This window comes from Dromiciops gliroides, chromosome 3 (assembly GCF_019393635.1).
Source record: "Dromiciops gliroides isolate mDroGli1 chromosome 3, mDroGli1.pri, whole genome shotgun sequence".
In the NCBI taxonomy this organism is placed as follows: Eukaryota; Metazoa; Chordata; class Mammalia; order Microbiotheria; family Microbiotheriidae; genus Dromiciops; species Dromiciops gliroides.
Window position 1 is genome coordinate 340196912 of NC_057863.1, and position 25028 is coordinate 340221939.

A 25028-nucleotide genomic window follows, 5' to 3' on the forward strand; every position below is an offset into this window, starting at 1 on the left:
AATTGTTGTGAGGATCAAACAAGATCATATTTGTAAAGTGCATGGCACATAGGTGCTGACATGGGCTTAGAATCAATCAGAATGGGTTTCTCCTGTGAGAAGCAAAAGCAAAGATGACCAGATAATAGAACAGCCATATCAAGGAATCAAGGGACTATTAAAGTTTAGATTGACCAACTAGATATCAGGACAGACACACCTAAGAAGTAAGGGGAGATAAAATTGTATAGCAGAAAAGTCATTTAGGCATGTCTACTACCTGGCCAGAGCTAGGAGACAGAGATGACTCCAAAGGTCAGGACCATCATTTCAAAAAAAAAAATCCCCCTTGACTCTCAGGAATATGACAAGCATCCAAGCTTTCCCATCTACCCTCTATAAAAAGCTTTTGCCTGCTCTCTGTCCCAGGAGGAGAATGTTTCTAAGCCCTCCTTCTCTAGGCAGAGTCTTTGATTTCCCTCTCCATCACTTTCCCTAGTGATAACCACAATTTACCAAGAACTAACTGATCCTCATCTATTTCCCATTCCCAGGCCAATGAATTGCCTGGGGTTGACCAATCCTTGTCAATTCCAGACTCTTGATTTGTTTTATGGATCTCTCCCAAACAAACTATCCTCTCCCAAAGATTCCCAAGCTTACTTCCTGGACTTTAGGTTATTATGTAAAAAGGTTCGTTTATATTAAGAAGTTTCTGTCTGTAAGAAACTTACTTTTCCCAAGGGCAGTCTCATAGCTCCCTTTGTTTTGATACCCCATATAAACCCTGTCTTCAGTCCCCATCTTTAGGTATTCTTAGCATTCTTGCTCTGTGATACTCTGAGTTATAACTCCTCTGCCCTGATTAAAGACCTTATTTCTCCTGTATTGATTGTTTTATTAATTTCAGATTGACACTAGCACCAAATAAAAACTACTTTCATTCTAATCAGACTGTGTGACTATAATTCTTTTTTTTTTTTTTTTGGCAGGGCAATGAGGGTCAAGTGACTTGCCCAGGGTCACACAGCTACTGTCAAGTGTCTGAGGCTGGATTTGAACTCAGGTCCTTCTGAATCCAGAGCCTGTGCTTTATCCACTGTGCCACCTAGCTGCCCTGAGAGTATAATTCTTTATTGAGGAATACCTAAGAACTACCACAAACCCCCATATCAGGTGCTATTTAAATGATTCTCCTCCCCCCTCCTCCTTTCTCCTCCTTCACGAATATATGTAGAGAGAGACAGCACCTTTGGTGATGGCAGGAAAATAGGATAACAAAAAGTTGCTAACTCCAGCTAGCCACTTTAAGTTATGTTAGGTGAAGTTCTGGGGTGATTTGCATAAAACAGGGTCATGATGGGAAGGGAAAGAATTTTTTTTATTCTAGCTCAGAAAATAGACTGAATTCAAGGAGTGGCAGCTGAGGCTGAAGAAAAGCAGCTTACAAGGCAGACTTAAAATCTAAAGGCTTCCCTGGATGTGGTTTTGAAGCACAAGTAGGAGAGCTGAGATTTCTTATAGGGGAAGAGGCAGTAATGCAGCTACAGTGACAGTGCAGTAGAGAGCCAGCAGACGGCAGTGGTGGAGCTGAGAATAGCTCAGCAGGTGACAGCAAAACCCAGAGAATGATGATCTTGGTGGCTCTGTGAGGAAGTAAGCAGCATCATTGCAGGCAGAGAAGGATTCCAGCAGGGAATGCAACCCTAGGAGTATGCAAGCTATGTATGGTCCCTATTTGTGGCCCTTTGGTCATACATGTTGCCTTAGCCACATATGTTCCTTATGTATGTGTCTACTCAATGTGGTTTTCCTCCAGTGTGCTTTCTCATCATGTGTTCCTTGGACATGTGTATTCTCTGTATGGGTTCCCTCTCCTACCAATGGTGTGGAAATCTGTGATAGTGTATATCTCCAGTGTGTAAGGGAAGGTAATTTCTTGTCATTTATTTTGCTATATTGTTTCAGTAAATGCCTTTTGCTTTGAAACAGAGTGTCCTCTGGGTAAAAGAACCAACAGGAATACTTGTGAACTGTGGTTTTGAATAGATGCTGCCCCAAAGCATGCCTTGAATGTGGAGTGGCATTCAGGGGACCTTTGACTGAAGAGGGCCAAGGTTACCTAGAAATCATTGTTTGAAACATTAAAAGAATCCCTTTCCTTTTTTTTTTTTTTTGGGCGCAGCAATGGGGGTTAAGTGACTTGCCCAGGGTCACACAGCAAGTAAGTGTCAAGTGTCTGAGGCTGGATTTGAACTCAGGTACTCCTGAATCCAGGACCGGTGCTTTATCCACTGCGCCATCTAGCTGCCCCTCAAAGATCATTTTGATGATTCATACATTTCTAGTCTTTGATGACACAGGAAGTAAAGATGAGGCTTCAAACCAAATCTGAGATATTAAGTAACTTGTCCCTTCATTTCAGGACCTCTGAATTCAAATAGCTGACATACTGTAGAATCATGTCTCTTTATCCTTACTGCAAAATGCAAAATGAAAGATGGACACAAGCTAGTGCTGTGCTAAGCACTGAGGATGCCATTAATAAAAAGAAAGTTCCTGCCCCCAAGGAGGCAGGAATTGGGGGGAGGTAGGAAAGTGAGTGTTGGTAGGAGGAAAGGGGTACCCAGCTAGGGGGGCATCTTGTTCCCGTGGAGGTGAAAGCATGCAGAGCAGCAGATGCAGAGTGGAGTGAGTCAAGTCAATTTTCTGCCCTCTATAAAGGAAGCCTTTGGAAGGCATTTGTTACTCCATCCTCTAGCCCTCCAATCAGAGGTAGAGGAGACTAAGGGAGGTGGTTTCAATCAAGGCTTGGTGGTGAGATTAGAAGCAATGATCAGAGCAGCCCCAGATACTTCCTAGCTGTGTGACCCTGGGCAAGTCACTTAACCCTGTTTGCCTCAATTTCCTCATCTGTAAAATGAGCTGAAGAAGGAAATGGTAAACCACTCCAGTATCTATGCCAAGAAAACCCCAAATGGGGTCATGGAAAACTAGACACAACTGAAAAATGACTTAACAAGCAAGAGCAGAGCAGCAGGTCCAAAGCAAAATAAGCTGAGGTCATGCCTAAATGAATAGCTGCAATTTAGACTTTGGGAGTCGTTTAGTCGAACACTTTCCTCCTCCATCCCCACTCACCCCCACCTCCACTCCCATTTTACTAATGGGGTAAACAAATTGCAAAAAGACTAAGTGATTTGTCCAAGGTCGCATAGCTAGTTGTTAGCACATTAATAAATCAGACCAGTAAGAATCTTAAAAATAGAAACTAGGCACCCCACCCTCCAATTCTGCTACTATATTTATGCAGGTTGTTCTGATAATCTATTTTTGCAACTTGCTGCTGTCAGGTACAGACTGATGATGGTAAGGGAAGCAAGGGCTGGGGATGATTTTAACATTGATTTGGAAAGAGTTCTTTTGCTAGGATGCATTTAGTATCCCAGTACTTGCTAAGTAGAACACTGTTGTTTTCCCACAGGAGGAAAAAAAAATCTATTAAGAACCAATTACAGATATAACCCATATGTCAACTGAGGACAAATGGATCAGGTTCAATCTTGGATACTTATTGATAATAGCATAATGACTCATGTCTCTACCCAGAGCTTGTTGGATTGTATTGAATTGCGAACATTTATATTTGGCTCATTTCTGGAGTATTCAAGTGAGGTCACCTGCTAGCAACAACAGCAACTCATACTCCTTTGAACTTTATGTTTTTTAAAATTATAAAATGGATAAGAGGGGGCAGCTAGGTGGCACAGTGGATAAACCACTGGCCCTGGATTCAGGAAGACCTGAGTTCAAATCTGACCTTAGATACTCGACATTTACTAGCTGTGTGACCCTGGCCAAGTCACTTAACCCTCATTGCCCTGCAAAAAAAAAAAAAAACAACAATGAATAAGGGCCTACATCATATTTGGACCCCAGTCCAGCAGTAAGGAGCAAACTCCCAACTCCAATAAGTAGGTCCCTGCAGTGTAGGTAGAGTTGGAACTTCTTTGGTGAAGATGGTGAAGATAGTGATTCTCTTGTAGCCCTGCTCTCTCACCTCTGATGTTACCTTAGAGTCTCCTGCCTTCTTTGTTTATCAGCTTCAGTCACTTAAACAACCCAGCCAGGTTTCTTCATTCCCCCACCCCCACCCCGACACCCCCCAGTCCTGCCTTACACTCATTATGTAAAATGCATATTTTTTCACTATCACATAGTAAAGTTGTGTCAGGGGGAAAATTGTTGGCGGGAGTCCTTAGGCATCCCTCTTTAAAGAATTAAACACTCTCACACACAAATCCAATTAGAATAATATAATCTTTTATTTAGGTGCTAGAGAAAGGAGACCAAGAGAGAAATCAAAGACTTTTTTTTTTCTTTTCTTTCGGTGGGGCAATGAGGGTTAAGTGACTTGCCCAGGGTCACACAGCTAGTAAGTGCCAAGTATCTGAGGTCCGATTCGAACTCAGGTCCTCCTGAATCCAGGGCTGGTGCTTTATCCACTGTGCCACCTAGCTGCCCCCAGATTAAATTTTAATAGTCCCAAATTCCTTGATATGTCCCAACCCTATAACAGGTTGCATACAGTATAGAGCAGCTAGTGGGTACAGTGGATTGAGCTCTGGCCTCTCATTGATTGGCCAATTACAGGTCCCAGCCTAAGACTCATTTGGCCATTGTCTGACCTCTTAATGGCTCAGAGAAAGTGTAAATAGCAATTGTTTCTGTTTTGGCCAGAAACCCTGAGGGTCTTTCCCCATGATAGATTCATTCATGAATTCATTCATGCAAGACTAAGTAAAAGAGGCCATTTTTTGCCTTCTTTCTTTCTTTCTTTTTTTTTTTGGTGAGGCAATCGGGGTTAAGTGACTTGCCCAGGGTCACACAGCTAGTGTCAAGTGTCTGAGGTTGGATTTGAACTCAGGTCTTCCTGAATCCAGGGCTGGTGCTCTATCCACTGCGCCACCTAGCTGCCCCTGCCTTATTTCTTAAGTAGCCTTAATCACTGAATAGGAGTTGCCCCAGGCAAACTGAGAAGGTGGGGCAAGGGAGACCTTAGCTCAAAAAGGCCAAGGTCTCCCACTGCATCAGGGCCATCTCTAGTGGTCCTGATCTATCCTGCCACTGGACCCAGATGTCTCTGGAGGAGAGAGTGAAGCTGGTTACTTTGCACAGCCCTGCCTCACTTAAATCCAATTCACTGCAAGTTATTACATCACCTCCCGAAAGTCTTGGCCCTCTTTGAGGACAAACAACAACAACAACAACAACAACAACGAGGATGACCTAGGCACTTAACCTGTCTTTCAGTTTCCTTAACTGCGAAATGGGGATCATAATAGCACCTACTAATCAAGGTTTTAATGAGGAGCCAATGAGAAGATTTTGGTAAAGCATTTTGCATAGTGCCTAGAATATAGTAGGTGCTCAATAAATGCTTATTCCTTCCCCAGGAGACCAAATAAAGTCTTATGCAGGTACATACTATTTATCCCATGTAAGTACTTACCACCGAGAATCACATTTACTAGAGTTGCTCACTGCTGACCAAATATAAAGAGCATCTGTAGAGCTGCCTACCATATAACAGGTGAGACTCTGGTCTTACACTCTGGTGTCTGAGCTGGAGGAAGAGCTGTGCACTCCCAAGGGGAGTGCATGGTCCTGTGACCATGGTTCTACATTCATCATCTCAGGGTCATCATGCTAATCCAGTCGCCAGATAATCTGGGCACTTCTGGTGTTACCCATTTTTCCTTGAGCTAATTTCCTCAGCTCCAGTTAGTCAGTCCCAATTTTGTACTCATGAATGGTATCTTTAAAACGGGATCTTTAAATGGTTCCTGTTCTTTTGGGGTTTCCACGATTGGAGAATGGAGAAAAATGAAAGTAACCTCTGGATTCAGGCTGGAGTAGTCTGGGCATGCTTCCCTAATACCAGGTTTCAACTTCTTCCTGATGTGGCTTATTCCCCAATGAACCATTGTTGTTGTGGGTGGAGTCGAGGGACTACCTCATCCAAAGAATTGGCTGGCTCACAGCAAATCTTGTAAAATAGAGAGATTTATCAGGAAGGAGGAATACATGGCTGGGAGAGAGTAGTGATGGAGACTGTCTCTCGAAATAGAAGGAGAGTTGACCTTTGATACAGTTTCAGACAAAGAAGGCTACATGCCAAGAGTAATGAGATTGCAAAGACTACCCAGGAGGGGACCTTGGGAGGGGGTATGTGGGGGTCAAGTGATATACACATCTTGCTGATGTGCAAGTATGGAATTTGCATATCATCTATGTTCCTTGCAGACCTTTATATGCTTATCAGTGTTTACATCATAAATAGAACTCTCCAAATATTCCAGGGTCTGCATGATCCCTGGTCTATGTGTTCTGACAACATCACATTCCTGAGGTGTGAGACAGGGTTTGTTTTTCTTTTCTGGAATCTTTGGTTTCAGTGTCTAAAGTTTAAGGATTGTTGGTTTTGTTTTGTTTTTTTGGTGAGGCAATTGGGGTTAAGTGACTTGCCTAGGGTCACACAGCCAGTAAGTGTCAAGTGTCTGAGGCCAGATTTGAACTCAGGTCCTCCTGAATCCAGGGCTGGTGCTTTATCCACTGTGCCACCTAGCCTCCCCTAGGATTGTTTTTCCACTTCTGCTAAAGTTTAAGATCTCTAAGTTTCTTGGGGTCTCACATCCCAGCACACCGTCAACTGTACACTTGGAACCGATGGATAGGCTCTTCTCTCTACTTATGTTACAAGGTATCCTAATTAGGGTCCTTAGTACTTTTTAAGGGCAGTGGATAGAATGCTAGGCCTGGAGTCAGGAAGACTACTCTTCCTGAATTCAAATCTGGCCTCAGACATTTAGTAACTGTGTGACTCTGGGCAAGTCACTTATCCCTGTTTGCCTCAGTTTCCTCATCTATAAAATGAATTGGAGAAGGAAATGGCAAACCACCATAGTATCTCTGTGAAGAAAACCCCAAATGGGGCTATAAAGAGACAGACATGATTGAACGACAAAATTACCTTTTACCTAGACTATTGGAACAGCTTCCTAATTGGTCTTCTGGCATCCAATCACTTTCCTTCCTTAATCTTGTTTCACACAGCTGCCAAAATAATTATTCCTAAATCAAAGGCCTGCTCATGAAGCTTCAGTGACTCCATGTCATCTCTAGGAAAAAGGAAGGAAGGAAAAAAAGAAAGGAAAAAAGCACTTGTCTTGCAAATATTATTCCATTTGATTCTCACAACAACCCTGGGAATTCCTGCAGAATTTACAACACTCCACAGTTTGACTCCCATCCTTCTAGTCCAGACAGAATACCCCCCTCATACACTGTTTGAGCCTTACTGGTCTACTTGCTGTTCCTTGTACACAACATTCCCATATTTCTTTGTATTCATATTCACAATTTTTTTTTACTGCACAACAATATTTCTTACCTGGCTGGAAGTCTTTACAATGAACTTGAACTTTATTCCATTGCTTATAACTCTCTGGCTTTTCTGAGTGGAGACCATTGCTGAGAAATCAGCATCTTTCATCGTTTTTTCTTTTTTTTGTGTGTTGTTTTTTTTGTTGTTGTTGTTGTTTTGTTTTAGTGAGGCAATTGGGGTTAAGTGACTTGCCCAGGGCCCATAGCTAGTAAGTGTTAAGTGTCTGAGGTCAGATTTGAACTCAGGTACTCCTGACTCCAGGGCCAGTGCTCTATCCACTGCGCCACCTAACTGCCCCTAAAATCAGCATCTTTCAAATGCTCTCTCAGGTGAATGACATAATGGAATAATTGTTGTAAAGTGGATAGATCCCCAGACTTAGAGTCAGGAAGACATCTTCCTGAGTTCAAATCTGGCTTCAAAACATGTAAAAGCTGTGTGACCCTGGGCAAGCCACTTAACCCTCTTTGCTTCAGTTTCTCATCTGTAAAATGATCTGGAGGAGGAAATGGCAAACCACTCTAGTATCTTTGCCAAGAAAACTACAAATGGGGTCACAGAGGGTTGGACACAACTGAAATGACTGAATGACAACAACAACCACTTTCTCTGTACCTTATGGTCTTAGAGAATTGCCTAAGGTACTAAGACCAAGTGACCTGGCCACAGTCATGCATCCAATATGTGTATAAGATAGGATCTTAGGATCAGAAGCCATCTTGTTGGCATCAATTAATTGTTCATACCTTTCGGTTTTCTGGATATATCCCCCTTCCACTCCTGGCATTGAACTCTCTCTCTCAAAAAAGAAGAAAAAAAACCCCCAGCTCAGCAAAAACACCTCAGACAACAATCACATCTTTAATATTCTAGCCTTATATTCCCTTACCTCTCTGCTAAGAGGAGGAAGAGATACTTTACTAACTGTTCTCTAGAACCATCACTGGTCTTTTAATGTACTCATTTTAATTAAAGAATTTTGGAATGCTCTGAACTGCTACATTGGGGAGTATCTCTCTGGCACCATTTGGACATATTTGGCAGCATTGCCTGAAGGGTTGAGTAGATGTTGACAGAGCACCATCTAAGAGACTCTGATAAAAGGGAAAATCTCCATGCAGCAAAAAAAAAAAAAAAAATACTAGAACACAACTTGAAAGTGCAGTTTCTTCTAGGAGGAGAGAAAGAGAAGGAATTTAAAATGCTTGATCTTCCTTGGCAGTGAGATTTCAGGATGGGTCCACATGGATAAGTCTTTAGTCTCTGGCAGTTTTCCTCCTCACTTCCCATCCGCTGGGTTACAACTAATGTTGGGTTGTTAACAACGTGAAATTCAATATGTATGTGCCTTAACCAACCTATTGCCTATGAAAAATGATGTAAGATAATGTATTTATAGCCATTGTTACAAGTTTGTGATGTATTTTTCTATTTTGTTTTATATGTATTTTAGAAAAATAAAAGTATTTTATTATTTTCCAGTTACATGTAGAAATAGTTTTCAACATTTGTTGATATAAGATTTCCAATTTCAAATTTTTCTCCCTCCCTCCTCCCCCCCCCCAGACAGCAGGTAATCTGATATAGGTTATATATAAAGAATAACATTAAACATATTTCTGCATTAGTCATGTTATAAGAGAAGAATCAGAGATGGCGGTGCAGATCTCCAAGAAGAGGAAGTTTGTTGCTGATGACATCTTTTTTTATTTTGGTGAGGCAATTGGGGTTAAGTGACTTGCCCAGGGTCACACAGCTAGTGTGTCTGAGGCCAGATTTGAACTCAGGTACTCCTGAAGCCAGGGCTGGTGCTCTGTCCACTGCGCCACCTAGCTGCCCCTGATGACATCTTTAAAGCTGAACTGAATGAGTTTCTCACCAGGGAGGATGGTTATTCTGGGGTGGAGGTTCGAGTTACCCCAACCAGGACAGAAACCATCTTCTTGGCTACCAGGACTCAGAATGTCCTTGGGGAGAAGGGTTGCCGGATTCGTGAACTGACAGCTGTAGTGCAGAAGAGGTTTGGCTTTCCCGAAGGCAGTGTAGAGTTGTACACCAAGAAGGTGGCCACCAGAGGTCTCTGTGCTATTGCTCAGGCTGAGTCCCTGCGTTACAAGCTCCTGGGAGGCCTTGCTGTGCGTAGAGCCTGCTATGGTGTCCTCCACTTCATTATGGAGAGTGGAGCAAAGGGATTTGAAGTGGTGGTGCCTGGTAAACTCAGAGGCCAGAGGGCCAAGTCCATGAAGTTTGTGGATGGTCTGATGATCCACAGTGGAGACCCCGTCAACTACTATGTCAATACAGCTGTGCGCCACAGCCTCCTCAGACAGGGTATATTGGGAATTAAAGTCAAAATCATGTTGCCCTGGGACCCAAGTGGCAAGATTGGCCCCAAGAAGCCCCTGCCTGACCATGTGAGCATCGTAGAGCCCAAAGGATGAGATTCTTCCTACCACCCCCATCTCAGAGCAGAAGAGTGGGAAGGCAGAGCAACCTGCTATGCCCCAGCATAACAGGACTCTGACATCTGGAATAGTGTGCCCAAAGCTCTTCTGTAAAGATCTTTAATAAAATCTTTTTCAAAACAAACCAAAGAGAGAGAGAGAGAAAGAGAGAGAGAGAGAGAGAGAGAGAGAGAGAGAGAGAGAGAGAGAGAGAGAGAGAAGAATCAGAGCAAAAAGGAAAAACCTCAAAACAGAAAACCAATAGCACCAAAACCAAAAGAATAATATGATCCAATCAGCATTCATATTCCACAGTTCCCTTTTTCCCCCCTGGATTTGGAGAGCCTTTTCCATGATGAATCCTTTGGAACTTTCTTGTACCATTGGATTGGTGAGAAGAATATAGTCTATCACAGTTGATCAACACATAATGTTGATGATACTGTGTATAATGTTCTCCTGGTTCTGCTCACCTCACTCATCATCAGTTCATGTAAGTCCTTCCAGGTTTCTCTGAACTCCTCCTGCTCATCGTTTCTTACAGCACAATAGTATTCCATTACATTCATATACCACAACTTGTCCAGCCATTCCCCAATTGATGGGCATCCCCTCAACTTCCAATTCCTTGCCACCACAAAAAGAGCAGCTATAAATATTTTTGTACATGTGGGTCCTTTTCCCTTTTCCATGATCTCTTTGGGAAAAAGACCCAAAAGTGGTATTTCTGGGTCAAAGGGTATGCACAGCTTTATAGCCCTTTGGGCATAATTCCAAATTGCTCTCCAGAATGGTTGGATCAGTTCACAGCTCCACCAACAATGAATTAGTATTCCAATTTTTCCACAGCTTCTCCAACATTTATTATTTTCCTTTTTTGTTATATGTATGTTATATTACATTAAAAAAGAATTTTTTTCCTGATTGAAAAAAGGATACAAAATGAAAAGTCCACAATTTTGATAACTGAAAATTGCCAATTGTTTTGCAGTACTTTATTATATTGAGAGTGTTGTCTTCCTTGGGATTTTAGTTATTGAATGAATACATTATACACATTCGGGTTTTAGTTGGGATTTTACATAGCTTACATTTTAATTCTTTGTTTCTTTGATGTTTCTATTAACCCATAGTATTATTTTTAAAAATGTTATAATAATGCCAACCTAAAAACAAACCCAAAACAATGTGAAATTCAAGTCTTTAAATTGTTAGTCTAACCTAGAGGGAGAACTTAGGAGGAATGAGGTATAAAGAAAGCAATGATGCAAGAAGTTGGGGAAGTAGAAAGGAAGAGGGAAGGAAGAAAGCTTTCTTAGTACTTTGACATCAAACTAATTTTATGTGTAACCTCTATGTCATTTTGACTCTGACCCTTGCAAGACAGACCTATAATCTTTAGGGTGGAGGGGAGATGTTTCAAAAAAATCTCTCTGGTTCATGCTCTAACCCAGGAAAACTCTTGAAATATTAGTAGCATTTATTTAGCTTCCTTCCAAAAGAATCCTTTGCTCACAGCAAGTACTTGGGCTACAAAGATATCAGATACATTATTGTTGTTCAGTCATGTCCACCTCTTCATGACCCCTTTTTGGGGGTCTTATTGGCAAAGATACTGGAGTGCCTTGCCATTTCCTTCTTTATTTCATTTTACAGATGAGGAAACTGAGGCAAACAGGTTGCCCAGGGCCACACAGTTACTAAATGTTTGAGGCTAGATTTAAACTCATGAAGATGAGTCTTTCTGACTTCAGGCTTAGCACTCTATCCACCGAACCACCTAATTGACCTAGATCAGATATAGGACCAACTATTTAACTGTTTAAAAATAAAATAAAATGGTCTATCAAATATAGGTCAGACTATTTAACTGTATTAAAAATACATCTGAGGGGCAGCTAGGTGGCACAGTGGATAGAGCACCAGCCCTGGAGTCAGGAGTACCTGAGTTCAAATCCAGCCTCAGACACTTAACACTTACTAGCTGTGTGACCCTGGGCAAGTCACTTAACCCCAATTGCCTCACTAAAAAATAAATAAATACATCTGTAAAGAGTACTGTTAGAGGCCAGTACTCCAACTCATCAAGAAAGTTTTTTTCCACTCTTTCTGTAAGGTATTAAACGACCCTGACCTCTAGTGGATCCATGCTTCCCTCTACACCTCAGGTCTTCATCACTTGCAGTAACAGAGATTGTATTGGTCTGGATTGCTTCCTGGTGTAAGTTGGCCCCTGCTGTGGGACCTACTTCTTCCCATCTTCCCCTTTGGAGCCAGATTTTGTGCCCTGGTAGCATCTATTTGGATATGAATAAATCTAGGTGTCTTTCCTTTTTCACCATCTATTGTCAAGGATTCAGATTTGTTTCTCCTCTCTCTTGTCTTATGGAGGTTCCAAATCTCTTTCCTCTTACACTCTTACTCTTGTAGAAGTTCCATCTTCCTTGCTTTGTACCATGTAATCCCTTCATGAGGCTCCATCATTTTTTCTGCATCTCTGTCTGATGCAGGTCCCTTGGTACATGTGGTTTCTTTTTTTTTTTAATTATTATTTTGTGTGAGGCAATTGGGGTTAAGTGACTTGCCCAGGGTCACACAGCTAGTAAGTGTTAAGTGACTGAGGCCGGATTTGAACTCAGGTACTCCTGACTCCAGGGCCAGTGCTCTATCCACTGTGCCACCTAGCTGCCCCAATACATGTGGTTTCTTATTGGAACGACATGAATATATGGTCTCAGCCCAAACTTCCATCTCTGTCTCTCATCCTCAGGGGTTGTATATTCCATCTTTCATCCAGAAGCTATCCCTAATGAATGTGTTGGGGATAGGAGTGGGGAAGTTCTGCATCTTTCTTCACATGCAATTCCACTTCCTCTGTAACTTTAGCACTTAACTCACTTTCTCTCTCTCTCTCTCTCTCTCTCTCTCTCTCTCTCTCTCTCTCTCTCTTTTGCAGGCAATTGGGGTTAAGTGACTTGCCCAGGGTCACACAGCTAGTAAGTGTCAAGTGTCTGAGGCCAGATTTGAACTCAGGTACTCCTGAATCCATGGCCAGTGCCTTATCCACTGCACCACCCAGCTGCCCAACTCACTTTATCTCTTGCCAGCATCCTCAGGGATCTCAATACTCCTGTTGTTGGATGCTTTATCTTCCTGACCACACAATTCCTTACCATTTAACTCCTGATATGCTTCTTTTCCACCATCCACCACACACAGGTAAGGTCACACAATAGACATTAGCACCTCATTAAGGTCCATTCACTCTAAAATTATAATAATTGAAATCCCATTAATCATAACCATCTTTCTTTTTGACCCTACAACTCTTTTACTCACAATATAAAATTTGCTTTTGTGTGTGTGATTATAACTTCAGATATTTGACTTTTCTTTTTTCTTTTGGTGAGGCAATTGGGGTTAAGTGACTTGCCCAGGGTCACACAGCTAGTAAGTGTTAAGTGTCTGAGGCCGAATTTGAACTCAGGTCCTCCTGACTCCAGCGCCTGTGCTCTATCCACTGTGCCACCTAGCTGCCCCCCCCACCTTTGACTTTTACTTGTTCTCATAGTCTATCTCTTAATTCTATTTGCTTCTATACCAAACCTTGACCTTGTTATCTGTTACTTTAATGGTTTTCTATACACTATCCTGAAATTCCACATACCTGATCACTAATTCTCATCCCTAGGTAAATATTACCATCTTATTTCTCCACCCCTGCTCCAGGGAAGCTGAGCATTGCTGATTTGAAGAGGCAGAGATTACATCTTACTTGGAGGGTAGAAGATATGACCCAGAGAAGAGAGAGAAGATGAATAAACACTAAACCTCTGGAGCCAAAAAGTATGAATTCTTTCTTGTAAAGGTCAGAGCAGAGCCATTTCAAGAACTAATTTCTTGTACACCAAAGAAAGATGATAGGAATTTGCAAATGCCATCAGGAAAGAGGTCATTCAGGAATTGTTAGAGAAGAAAGAAATGAGCAAGGGTGATTGGTGATTCCCTGCTTTGGGACTGAAGCCACTATTTGTTAACCTGACATAAATAATAAAGTAATCTGCTGTCTTTCTGGAATACTATGTTTCTGATATGTATCTGGGATGTGACAAAAGGATGAGACTTCCTACTTTGTTACCTACTTCTGGTTATTCATGTGAGGTCAAGTGATATAAGTTGGACTCAATGGTCTCTGAGGTTGCTTCCAACTGTGATAAAATTTTGGGATTTAGCAGATACTTAAAGACCCACCTGGAGATTAATCTAAACTGATTGAATCAAGTGAGAGTAATTGACTGCTGATTAGTCTACTTCAAAGTTAATTAGATTGTAATCACACCTGGCTAGCCCTTAATGGTTTGGAGGATGCCAACCAATCAGCTTGAAGCAGTGTGTAAGGACCGCCTCTATTCCAGACCTATAAAAAGCTTCCAAAATCAGTTTGCTAAAGAGTTCCTGATTAAAGCAGGCTCTTGGAGGAGGACTTGAGGAAGAACCCAACCAGGCTGGAACTCTAGGCTACATAGGCTTTTTCTTAACTTTCTGAACTCCTTGTGAATACCTGTATGCTTTAATAAATGTTTAATGCCCGAAGACTAGTGCTGAAGTTTCTAATTTAAGGCGACCACAATTTAGATTTTAAACATCACACAACTTTGAAAAAAATGGAAAAAAATTAACTTGATCCAAGGTTGTCATCTTTCCCCAATCTTCTATATGTGAAACCTTGGTTAATATAAAGATCATAAGTGGAGATGTTTTCCATGACTACTCATGTATAACTTATATTGAATTGCTTGAGTTCTTCGGGTGGGGGGGTGGGAAGGGAGGGAGGAAGAGAAGTTGAAACACAAAGTTTTAAAAAATTGATGTCAAAATTTGTTTTTACATGTAATTTGGAAAATAAAATTCTAAACAACAAAAAAATAAAGACCTTAAACTCTTTGGTCTCTCACTTCTTGCGTACAATCAGTTACTGAGTTCTGTTGATTCTGCCTCCACAATCTCTCTCTTTTTTTTTTTTTTTTTTTTTTTTTAGGCAACGGGGGTTAAGTGACTTGCCCACGGTCACACAGCTAGTAAATGTCAAGTGTCTGAGGCCGGATTTGAACTCAGGTACTCCTGAGTCCAGGGCCGGTGCTTTAACCACTGTGCCATCTAGCTGCCCCCCACAATATCTCTTGCATCCATTCCGTTGTTTATCCCTTTGAGGGGACAAGAAAACCCCCTTTGTCATTTTGTTGGTTCAGGGAACTCTAGCTTGAATCATTACCATGGCTTCCCTGTTGCCTGAGGCACAGTAAACCAAAGTACCACCTATGGGTAGCTGGTGAGGTGTAGGGTCAGTAGAATTCCTACTCTTCAGGATATCTTTTTGTTTTGTTTTGGTTTTTGGTTTTTTTAGTGAGGCAATTGGGGTTAAGTGACTTGCCCAGGGTCACACAGCTAGTAAGTGTTAAGTGCCTGAGGCCGGATTTGAACTTTATCCACTGTGCCATCTAGCTGCTCCAGGATATCTTTTTAACCCAGTCTAGCCAACCCGGTGAGAGGGGCAGCATTTATTATAATTAATAATTGTGTCCTTTAAAATTTCTTATTTTAAGTATAACCCCAGTCCCAAAGCCTGTTGGCATGGGACTCTCTCCTTACTGGTAGAATTAATACCCAGCCTCAACCAGATGCAGTGCCACCATAGCCTTAGTATTTTTCCGTCTCTGACCTCAACTTAACAAGGAATCTCTTTGTTCCTATAATAGCTCATTGTGTCATCTGCTTTCTCTCTATCTTTTAAAAAAAGTTGTGAGATACATACACAAACACACACACATTTTGTGGGTTTTGTTTTTTTGGTGAGGCAATTGGGGTTAAGTGACTTGCCCAGGGTCACACAGCTAGTGTCAAGTGTCTTAGGTCAGATTTGAACTCAGGTCCTCCTGAATCCAAGGCCACTGCACCACCTAGCTGCCCCACACACATATATTAGGGACCAAGAGTACTAGACTAAAATTGTATCTATTTGCTCCCTTAAATAATTAGTATAGGAGGTGTGATTTTCAGGTTCAAGTAAACTTCTGATTGCTCCATCATTAATGGGGGAAACAGGATAGTAGAGGGCTCAACTGAGCTGCTAGGTGGAGCATAACAATGTAGAGACTAATATTAGAATATGCATGAGCTAAAGGGCTGTTTGATCTCTCAGAACAGTACTACTGTTAGCTCTGCCTTGCCTATCTCTCCTCTAGAGATGGGATGCCTTTGCCCTCCATCCATAGCTCCGTCTCCATCTTTGTCAGTGAAGGATAAGCACCCAGAGCAAAATATACATTAAGCCAAAATCCAAACTCCCATTTCCTTGCTATCTATGTCTCAGGGACTAGATCTATGAATTGCACAGTGACATTGTCATTCAATAAGTGGAACTTTCCAGGTTTATCTGCTCCATGCCCAATAAAAGCACTGTTTAAAATCCTGAACCAGGGGCAGCTAGGTGGCGCAGTGGATAGAGCTTGGGTCCTGGAGTCAGAAGGACTGAAGTTCAAATCCAGCTTCAGACACTTGACACTTACTAGCTGTGTGACCTTGGGCAAGTCACTTAACCCTCATTGTCCAACCAAAAAACAAAATATAAAACAAAACAAAAAATAAAATCCTGAACCAGATAGCCATGCCATGACTCAGTCACCGGGGAACAGCTGAAAATTGCTTAAAGTGGATAAGGCACCTTGTGGCTAGCTTTTTCTCCCTCCCTGCCTGTCACTTCCTTCCTTCCTTCCTTCCTTCCTTCATTTATTTATTTATTATTTTTATTGCTCAGCCCTTGAGGAGTTCCATACAACAGAAGAGAACAGATGACAGAATGAAAGGGATATTACATCAGTTTTCTGAGACCCTGCTTTGTTGTCCATTCCTAAACTTGACCTTTTCCACTATACTTTGTCGTGTCTGTTTCTTTGGGTAACTCCTTTCCAGATTAATTTAGATTGATGTAAGAAAAACCTGCTTAACCCTCAGAGCTGGAAGGGTGGCTTCAGTGGGGTGTGGATTCCCACAAAAGAGGTTTTCAAGTAGAGGCTGGATGACTACTTGTCTCAGATGTTATAGATGAGTAGTACAACTTTTCCTGTCCCATCTTGCCTCTGAGCTCATTTATAGCTCTAATTCTGTGATTCTGTTCATTCTTGGTCACCATCTTTCATAGAATCACAGGATTTGAGAGTTGGAAGGGACCTGATTCATACACGGAAGGATCCCTATTATAACCAGCCTTTTTCTGTCAATAGAGGGCAGGATTGGCACAGTTATCAGTGAGCTTTGTAAAGAGAAACCCAGAAAGAAGAGAAATATTCCCTCAAACCAACCTCTGAGCCCAACCCACACTCTGTAGTGGGTTCAGCCACAAATGACATATTCTTTGCAAAGCTGACCTCTTTTCTTTCTGAATGGGGCTTGAGAACTTTTGTATCTTCCTACCCTTGCATTTTTCCAATATTTACTTTGCTTATTGGAAATCAAAGGCCAGAAAAATTTATTTCTGCCATGTTGCCCCTTTCCTTTCCCTTCCTTTCCCTTCCCTGCTCTGCCCTTCTTTTTTTTTTTAAACAAAATTTTTGTTATCTTTTATTTTTACATCACCTAGATTTTCCCTTTTCTCTTTTTTTTTTTAGTGAGGCAATTGGGGTTAAGTGACTTGCCCAGGGTCACACAGCTAGTAAGTGTGTGTTAAGTGTCTGAGGCCGGATTTGAACTCAGGTACTCCTGACTCCAGGGCCGGTGCTCTATCCACTGCGCCACCTAGCTGCCCCCCCTCCTTTCTCTTCAATGAGTCATCCCTTTAAAAAAATAAATTTTTAAAAAGAGAGAAAAAAAAACAGAGGAAGAAGATAAAATAATTCAGATTAACACATAGGAAAAAAAAATCTGATATTATAAGCAATGTTCCACACCTGTGGAACTTGACCACTGTGAATGAAGAGCAGGGGGAATGGACTGTCTTTTTCTGTCTCTTTGTTGGGACTAAGCATGGTTTTTGTCATTGCACAGCATTCACTTTTGATTGTTTTGAGGTTGTTGTAGTCATTGTGTATATTGTTTTCTTGGCTCTTCTTCTTCTTTTTCTTTTTTCTTTTTTTTTTTGCAGGGCAATGAGGGTTAAGTGACTTTCCTAGGGTCACACAGCTAGTGTCAAGTGTCTGAGGCCAGAGTTGAACTCAGGTCCTCCTGAATCCAGGGCAGGTGCTTTATCCATGGCACTACCTAGCTGCCCCCTGGCTCTTCTTATTCTGCATCAGTTCAGGTAGATCTTCCCAGATTTCTCTGTATTCATCACATTCATCATTTCTTACAGCACAGGAACATTCCACTACATTCATGTACCACAAATTTATTTATCCATTCCCCAGTCGATGGACCGGGCTACTTTGTTTCCAGTTCTTCCTACTACAAAAAGTTCTGCTATAAATATTTTGATGTGTTGTTTTCAGTCATCTTTCAGTCATAACTGACTCTTTGTAACCCCATTTGGTGTTTCCTTGGCAAAGATACTGGAGTGGTTCCTTTTCCAGCTCATTTTACAAATGAGAAAACCGAGGTAAACAGAGTCACAGAGCTAGTAAGTGTTTGAGGCCAAATTTGAACTGAGGAAGATGTCTTCCTGACTTGAGGCCTGGTGTTCTATCTACTTTATCACTTAGCTTCCCACATTGATGTATATGGAGCCTCATTTCATTCTTTAAAAAGTTTTTTGGGCTGGCTAGGTGTTGCAGTGGATAAAGCACCGGCCCTAGATTCAGGAGTTCCTGAGTTCAAATCCGGCCTCAGACGCTTGACACTTACTTGCTGTGTGACCCTGGGCAAGTCACTTAACCCCCATTGCCCTGCAAAAAAAACAAAGAAAAAAAATTTTTTTTAATCAACATTAATACATTTTAGGTGTTTTTTTTTTAACCATTCCCAAACTCCCACTCAGGTTTGTTGTTTTACCTCTACAACATTTCTCACAACTGTCCCTTTTATCTAGTCACATGGCTATCACCTTAGTCCAAGTTTTCATCACCTCTTGCCTGCACTATGGAAGTATCTTCCTAATTGTTCTTTCTGCATTAGGTCTCTCCCCTCTCTAAACCATTCTTTGAACTGCTGCCAAAGTGATTTCATTTCAACACAGGTCTGACTGTTTAACTCTACTCAGTAAACTCCAGTGAATGCCACTCCTTATTGTCTCTGGGATCAGGTATAAATTTCTCTGTTTGGTTTTTAAAGTCCTTCATATCCAGGCCCCAACCTACCCTTTCAGGCTTATTATTTATTACTCCCCTTCCCAAATTCCGTGGTCTAGCTAAATTGGTCTTCTTTGTAGCCCTTACATGCCTGGAAGAGAAACCATCCTACTTCTTGCTTTACCCCATATCCCTGCTGCCATGACTTTGTAACCTCTCTTCCTTTGAGGTTCACTCCATCTACCTATATCACCCTATCTGGATCCTTGTTGTAGTCATCTATGAGTTTCCTCCTTTCTCAAAGAGTTTAGCACTTGGCTTATAGGCTTTCCTTTCCTCCTCATCCCTTGTCTTTATTTTTGGAGTTTTCAACATTCTGTGCTACCCAGAAGAGGGGTCCATACGGTGTTGTCCTCGTTCCCCGCGTAACTTTAAAGGGAAACTTTCACAGTGTCCCGAGCCCTGGATGTCTTGCAGATGAAGGAGGAAGATGTCCTCAAATTTCTCACTGCAGGAACCCATTTGGGTGGCACTAATTTGGATTTCCAGATGAAACAGTACATCTACAAAAGGAAGAGTGATGGCATCTACATCATTCATTTGAAGAGAACTGGGGAAAAGCTTCTGCTCGCTGCTCGAGCCATTGTTGCCAATGAAAACCCTGCTGATGTCAGTGTCATCTCATCCAGGAACACTGGCCAGCGAGCTGTTCTGAAATTTGCTGCTGCCACTGGCGCTACACCTATTGCTGGATGTTTCACCCCAGGCACTGTCACTAACCAGAATCAGGCAGCTTTCCGGGAACCTCACCTCTTCGTGGTCACTGATCCTCAGGCGGATCACCAGCCTCTGACTGAAGCATCATATGTTAACTTCCCAACTACTGCATTGTGCAACACAGATTCTCCACTTCGCTATGTGGACATTGCCATTCCAGGCAACAACAAGGGAGCTCACTCCGTGGGTCTGATGTGGTGGATGCTGGCCGGTGAAGTCCTGCTCTACAGGGATCCAGAGGAGATTGAGAAAAAAGAGCAGGTTGCAGCTGAGAAGGCAGTGACAAAGGAGGAATTTGGGAGGGGGTGGAGGACCATCCCCTACTGGTGGTGGCTGGAGGGATTGAGTGAGGGGTGGCTGCAGATCTCTTCAACACAAAGGAAACAGCCACACCTAATCTTGTCTCCCAGGGTTGAGGGAGACTTGAATGAAGGGTGGAGGTCCCGGAGCTAGCTCAGTCCGATCTGGTTCCACTTATCTCTCTAGGCTTGTCTGTCCTCTGGTTTAGTTTCTCAAGGACAAGATTCCTTGATGTGCCCCAGAGAACTTCTGGGGTGCTCTGGGCCCACAACAGTATTGACATTCCTGGCCTCCCAGGTAATCAACCTCTTCAAACTACAACCTCCTCCTTGACTCTATTTCATCTGACCACTGTGACATTTAAAAAGTTTGAGGGGCAGCTAGGGGGCACAGTGCATAAAGCACTGACCCTGGATTCAGGAGGACCCGAGTTCAAATGTGACCTCAGACACTTGACACTAGCTGTGTGACCCTGGGCAAGTCACTTAACCCTCATTGCCCCACAAAAACAAATAAACAAATAGCTAAATAAATAAATAAAAGTTTGAGAGACATAGTTTCTAGGTAATTAATCATTTTATTAATAATGCTAGTATTTCATTAATAAAAGAGGTCAGTGGCACTCTCAAATGCCAAAGACCCTTATGGGGTTGGGCTCACAGTTTATATGCCCTTGGAAGAGTGGGTGTTCTGAGGGTGGCAATCAACTCTGATAGGTTAACAACTAATGAGACAATGAATATTACAATGAGATGTGGACTCATTCTAATGAGGGTCTTGGGGGTATATGACTTAGATTACCCAAGTCTTGGTCAAAGAGAAATCAATTTCCAAACCATCTGTCTGACAAAAGGAAGAATCCACATTTTCCTCAACATAATGAGCAGGAATCCACTCATTTGCCTAAACTTTGAATTTCTTTTATTCTCTGATTAGATCTTAGTCTGGGTAAGTCTCTGGCCAAGATTTTCCCACACTGTTTGATTTCTGGATGAGGAAGTAGAAAAGGAGAAAAACTTTGGTCCTAATTAAATAATTCATTATTAATAAATGAAATAATCATTTCTCTCACCATCCACAGGAGTTGGATCATGACCTCATTATCATTTGAAACTATTCTGCCTCCTTCTTCTAAACCTAATTTTTACCCTCATTGCTTCTTTCAAACCTTCTTCCTCTTGTCTCCTCCTCATTCTTCCAGTCCAATCTGCCTGCTCATCATTTTGTTATGGGCCCAGAGCACTCCAGAAGTTCTCTGGGGTACATCAAAGAACCTTCTCCTTGAGAAACTAATTCAAAGGACAGACACACCTAAAGAGATAAGTGGAACCTGATCAGGACTGAGCTAGCTCTGGGACCACCACCCTTCATTCCAGTTTCCTCCACCCCTGGGGACTGTAAAAATATTTTTAAATGACTAGCCTAATTTGGGGGGCTAATCTGACTGGAGGACTAAACTGGGGACTTTTGACTATTTGGCTATCTGACTTCGTTAATTTAATGTGGGCCGTTTATAAAGTTCCACCACACTGCTCCCAAACTGATAGACTAAAGATTAAGAAGCCTCTTAACCAAATAATCAAAGCAGAGTTTATTTATGAGATACTATTTCAAATTAGGAATACAGGGAAATAAAGTGTACAACCTGACTGCTTTCCTGTGGTCTCTTTCCACTGCGTCTCTTGTCTCTTTCGTCTCTCTTTCGCACCTGCTGAGCTTCGAACTTCTTGAATACAATAAGGGCCTTAGCCGCCTCCAGCCTCAGGGCAAGTTATACTTTCCCTGGTTTGTATTAAGGCCTGTAACCTTGTCAGCCCGGTCTCTCCTTTTCCGAACCGAACTCTCCTCCGTCCTTGTCTGAGCTCCCCTCTAGTCAGCTTCTCTCCTAGTCCGTCCTTCTCTAGTCCATCCCCCTCCTTTTTTTAGTCCGTCTCCTTCCAGTCTCCGTCCTACCCTAGTCAGCCGTTCTCTCCTTAATCTTGTCTATCTAGTCTGTCCTCGCTTCTTCTTTTTCTAGTCCATCTCCCTCTAGTCTCCTTCCTCCTCTAGTCAGCCGAACTCCCCTTAATCTGTCTCCCAGGTCTATATATACCTTTTCTTCTCTCCACTCAAATCTCAGGGTTTCCTACGCCCCCACAGACCAAGCTAATCCACCAGCCAGAGCTGTGGCTGGTGGGGGGGGTGGTGCGCTCCAAGTTTCACATGCCTCAGCACAGGCTATCCGGGATCCGCTCAGGTCAGAGGGAGCTGGGGGCTTTTTTTTCTTTCTCACTCAGCTGAAACTGAGGAGGGGGGGGGGGGGAGACCCTGAGGGCCTAAGGCTTTCTAATCTCAGCCTAAAGGTAGGGTCCCCAAATCAAAATAAATTTCCACAGGACATAAGATTAGGTGTGGCTGCTGCCTTTGTGGCCTGAGGAGCAGAGAGATGGCTTGAGAGATCCCAGCCACCCCATATCCAACTTCTCCAGACACCACCAGTGGGGGATGGTCCTCCCTCACTAAGGGAACTTTCCAGTCTGACGATCATCTCATCAGACCACCATCGTGAGTCGTCCCAAAAGAATTACAAGACTCAGTGACTCAGTTTCCCAAGTTTTATTGCAATACTGTGAGTGACCACAGGGAGATAACCAGAATAGTGGAAAGGTATCTCTCAAATAAGGAAAGGAAAGACAGTTATTTCTAGATCCAAATTTTTAATTAAATTGTTTTTTTATTAAGATTTTATTACATTGACATGTTTCTCATTCCACATCATCTTCGGCCAAGCTCTGTACACTCACACTTCTCTGGCTTATTGTTGGCATCTTAGTCAGAAGCAGCACCTGGAACACTGGTGATGGAAGAGTCTTCTGTAAAACTTGCAACAACTGCTGTGGCTGCCCACAGACAGCAATGGCATGTGTCAAGTGGTCAACACCCTTTTCGTATTCACCTTGGGCTAGTAATTCCTCACCAAGCTGTATTTCTTCAAGGAAGAACTTCTGAACAGCCTCAGCATCTTTAAGGTCGGGTAACTTTGAAAGTCCAGCTCTCTCTTTTAGCAAGCTTCTGTTTCTTTCTTCGCTCTCAAAGCCTGTTCTTGAAGTTGGGGTTGCTCCTTCTCTTGCGGTCAAAGTAAATACAATAGCTGATGAAGAGGGCCCAGCAGCAGCGATCGCCCCCACTCCGTCCCACCATGTTTCCAGCAGCTGCTCCCGAAGCAGGTAGCAGCAGCTGGGCCGTCCCCCGCTGACCCTCAAGACAGGAGAGGTGGCTCAGCCAATGAGAGAGAGGAAGAAAAAGTACCCCTTCCAGATCCAAATTTTTAAAACACTTTGTCTTAATGTAAATCTCAAAATAAACCTCGCCTTTAAAACCCACACATCTTATTAGAAGACATATTTCACTTAAAATAAGATGAATAGAATTCAGTTACAACTGGAACTATTTCCATATGGTAAAATTTTCAATTTATCTGAAGTCTATCTACTAGCATTTCAATATCAGACCATTATTATCAATAATCTCATTTTAAACTGGTGATAAATCAAGATAGTCTCTCTAACTGCCTCTCTGTGTAAATTACCTTTCTGACAATTCTACTTTGAGTGGCAAAGTGCTAATCAAACGCAAGATAAAGGGCTCAGCTTGAATAGCAAGGGACACATACATACACATATAGAACATTTTAACAAATGGCATTCTACAGGGACAGACACAAAAACAATATTGGTAAAAATTCTTAAGATAATTTAGCATGCACAAATTAACTCCTCTATCCTCAAAGACCTATTAATTTGAGCCATGATATGGGGAGAAAGCATGTGGGTCCTTAGGATTCCTCTGTAAAGAATTACACTGTTGGGGCAGCTAGGTGGCGCAGTGGATAGAGCACTGGCCCTGGAGTCAGGAGTACCTGGGTTCAAATCCGGCCTCAGACACTTGACACTTACTAGCTGTGTGACCCTGGGCAAGTCACTTAACCCCAATTGCCTCACTAAAAAAAAAGAATTACACTCTTGCGCAAGTCCTATTTAGGAATAAAAGAACAGGTTTATTGGGGTTTTAGAGAAAAATGCTTTCCTTCCCGACTAGCTTGGGGAGTGCCCTTTTATAGGGCTAAGATGGTGTGGGTATGGGGGATGGGTTGGGGGTCGTCTGGTGGTAGGCTGGGGTAGTTTGATGATTAGTCATGAGCAATCTGGTGATGGGCATTAACTCCATCCTGGTGGGTCAAAGCAGTCTGCTGGTGGGCAGTTCCTGGGTCTTCTCCTGGTGTAGTCACACCCAACAGGATTACCTCATCCAGGTGGTGAGGAGGGCTGGAATGCAGGTTGGTGGTCCCAGAGCTTGCTCAGTTTGATCCTTGACCTCCCCAGACAACTTCTGGGGTAACCGGGGCCCATAATCCTCTCATAACATTCCCCCCTTCTTTGTATCTAGGGAAAAAGGGCAACAGTCATGTATTCTGTAACTGCTTCGTGTTGGTTATGGATATAGAGCTGTCCCTAAATCACTGGGGGCATAGTAAAAGTCTTTTATGGGCCTGCAGAACCAGAAGAACATTGTACACAGTATCATCAACATTGAGTGTTGATCTACTGTGATGGACTAGACTCTTCTCACCAATACAATGGTACAGAAGAGTTCCAGGGGACTCATGTTGGAAGAGGATCTCCAAATCCAGGAAAAAAAAAAAAAGAATTGTGGAGTATAGATGCTGATTGAACCATACGATTTCTTTTGTTTTTGGTGCTGTTGTTTTTCTATTTTGAGGTTTTTCCTCATTGCTTTGATTTTTCTCTTATAACAGGACTAATGCAGAAATAGGATTAATGTTATTATGTGTATATAAAACCCATATCAGATTACCTGCTGTCTAGG

At 42.3% G+C, this 25028-nt stretch overlaps 2 protein-coding genes across 2 annotated transcripts; both read left to right on the forward strand.

Annotated features, from left to right (window-relative positions):
- Positions 1–9079: 9079 nt before the first annotated feature.
- On the forward strand, positions 9080–9867 carry LOC122749767 (40S ribosomal protein S3-like). The gene is made up of 2 exons (XM_043996283.1): positions 9080–9124; positions 9274–9867. Exons 1-2 carry the CDS (start codon positions 9080–9082, stop codon positions 9865–9867), a joined length of 639 nt encoding a protein of 212 aa, XP_043852218.1.
- A 9419-nt stretch (positions 9868–19286) lies between these two features.
- Positions 19287–23002, forward strand: LOC122747572 (40S ribosomal protein SA-like). Its single transcript, XM_043993515.1, has 3 exons — positions 19287–19294; positions 19523–20167; positions 22975–23002. The coding sequence occupies exons 1-3, from the start codon at positions 19287–19289 to the stop codon at positions 23000–23002; spliced, it is 681 nt and encodes a 226-aa protein (XP_043849450.1).
- Positions 23003–25028: the final 2026 nt, after the last annotated feature.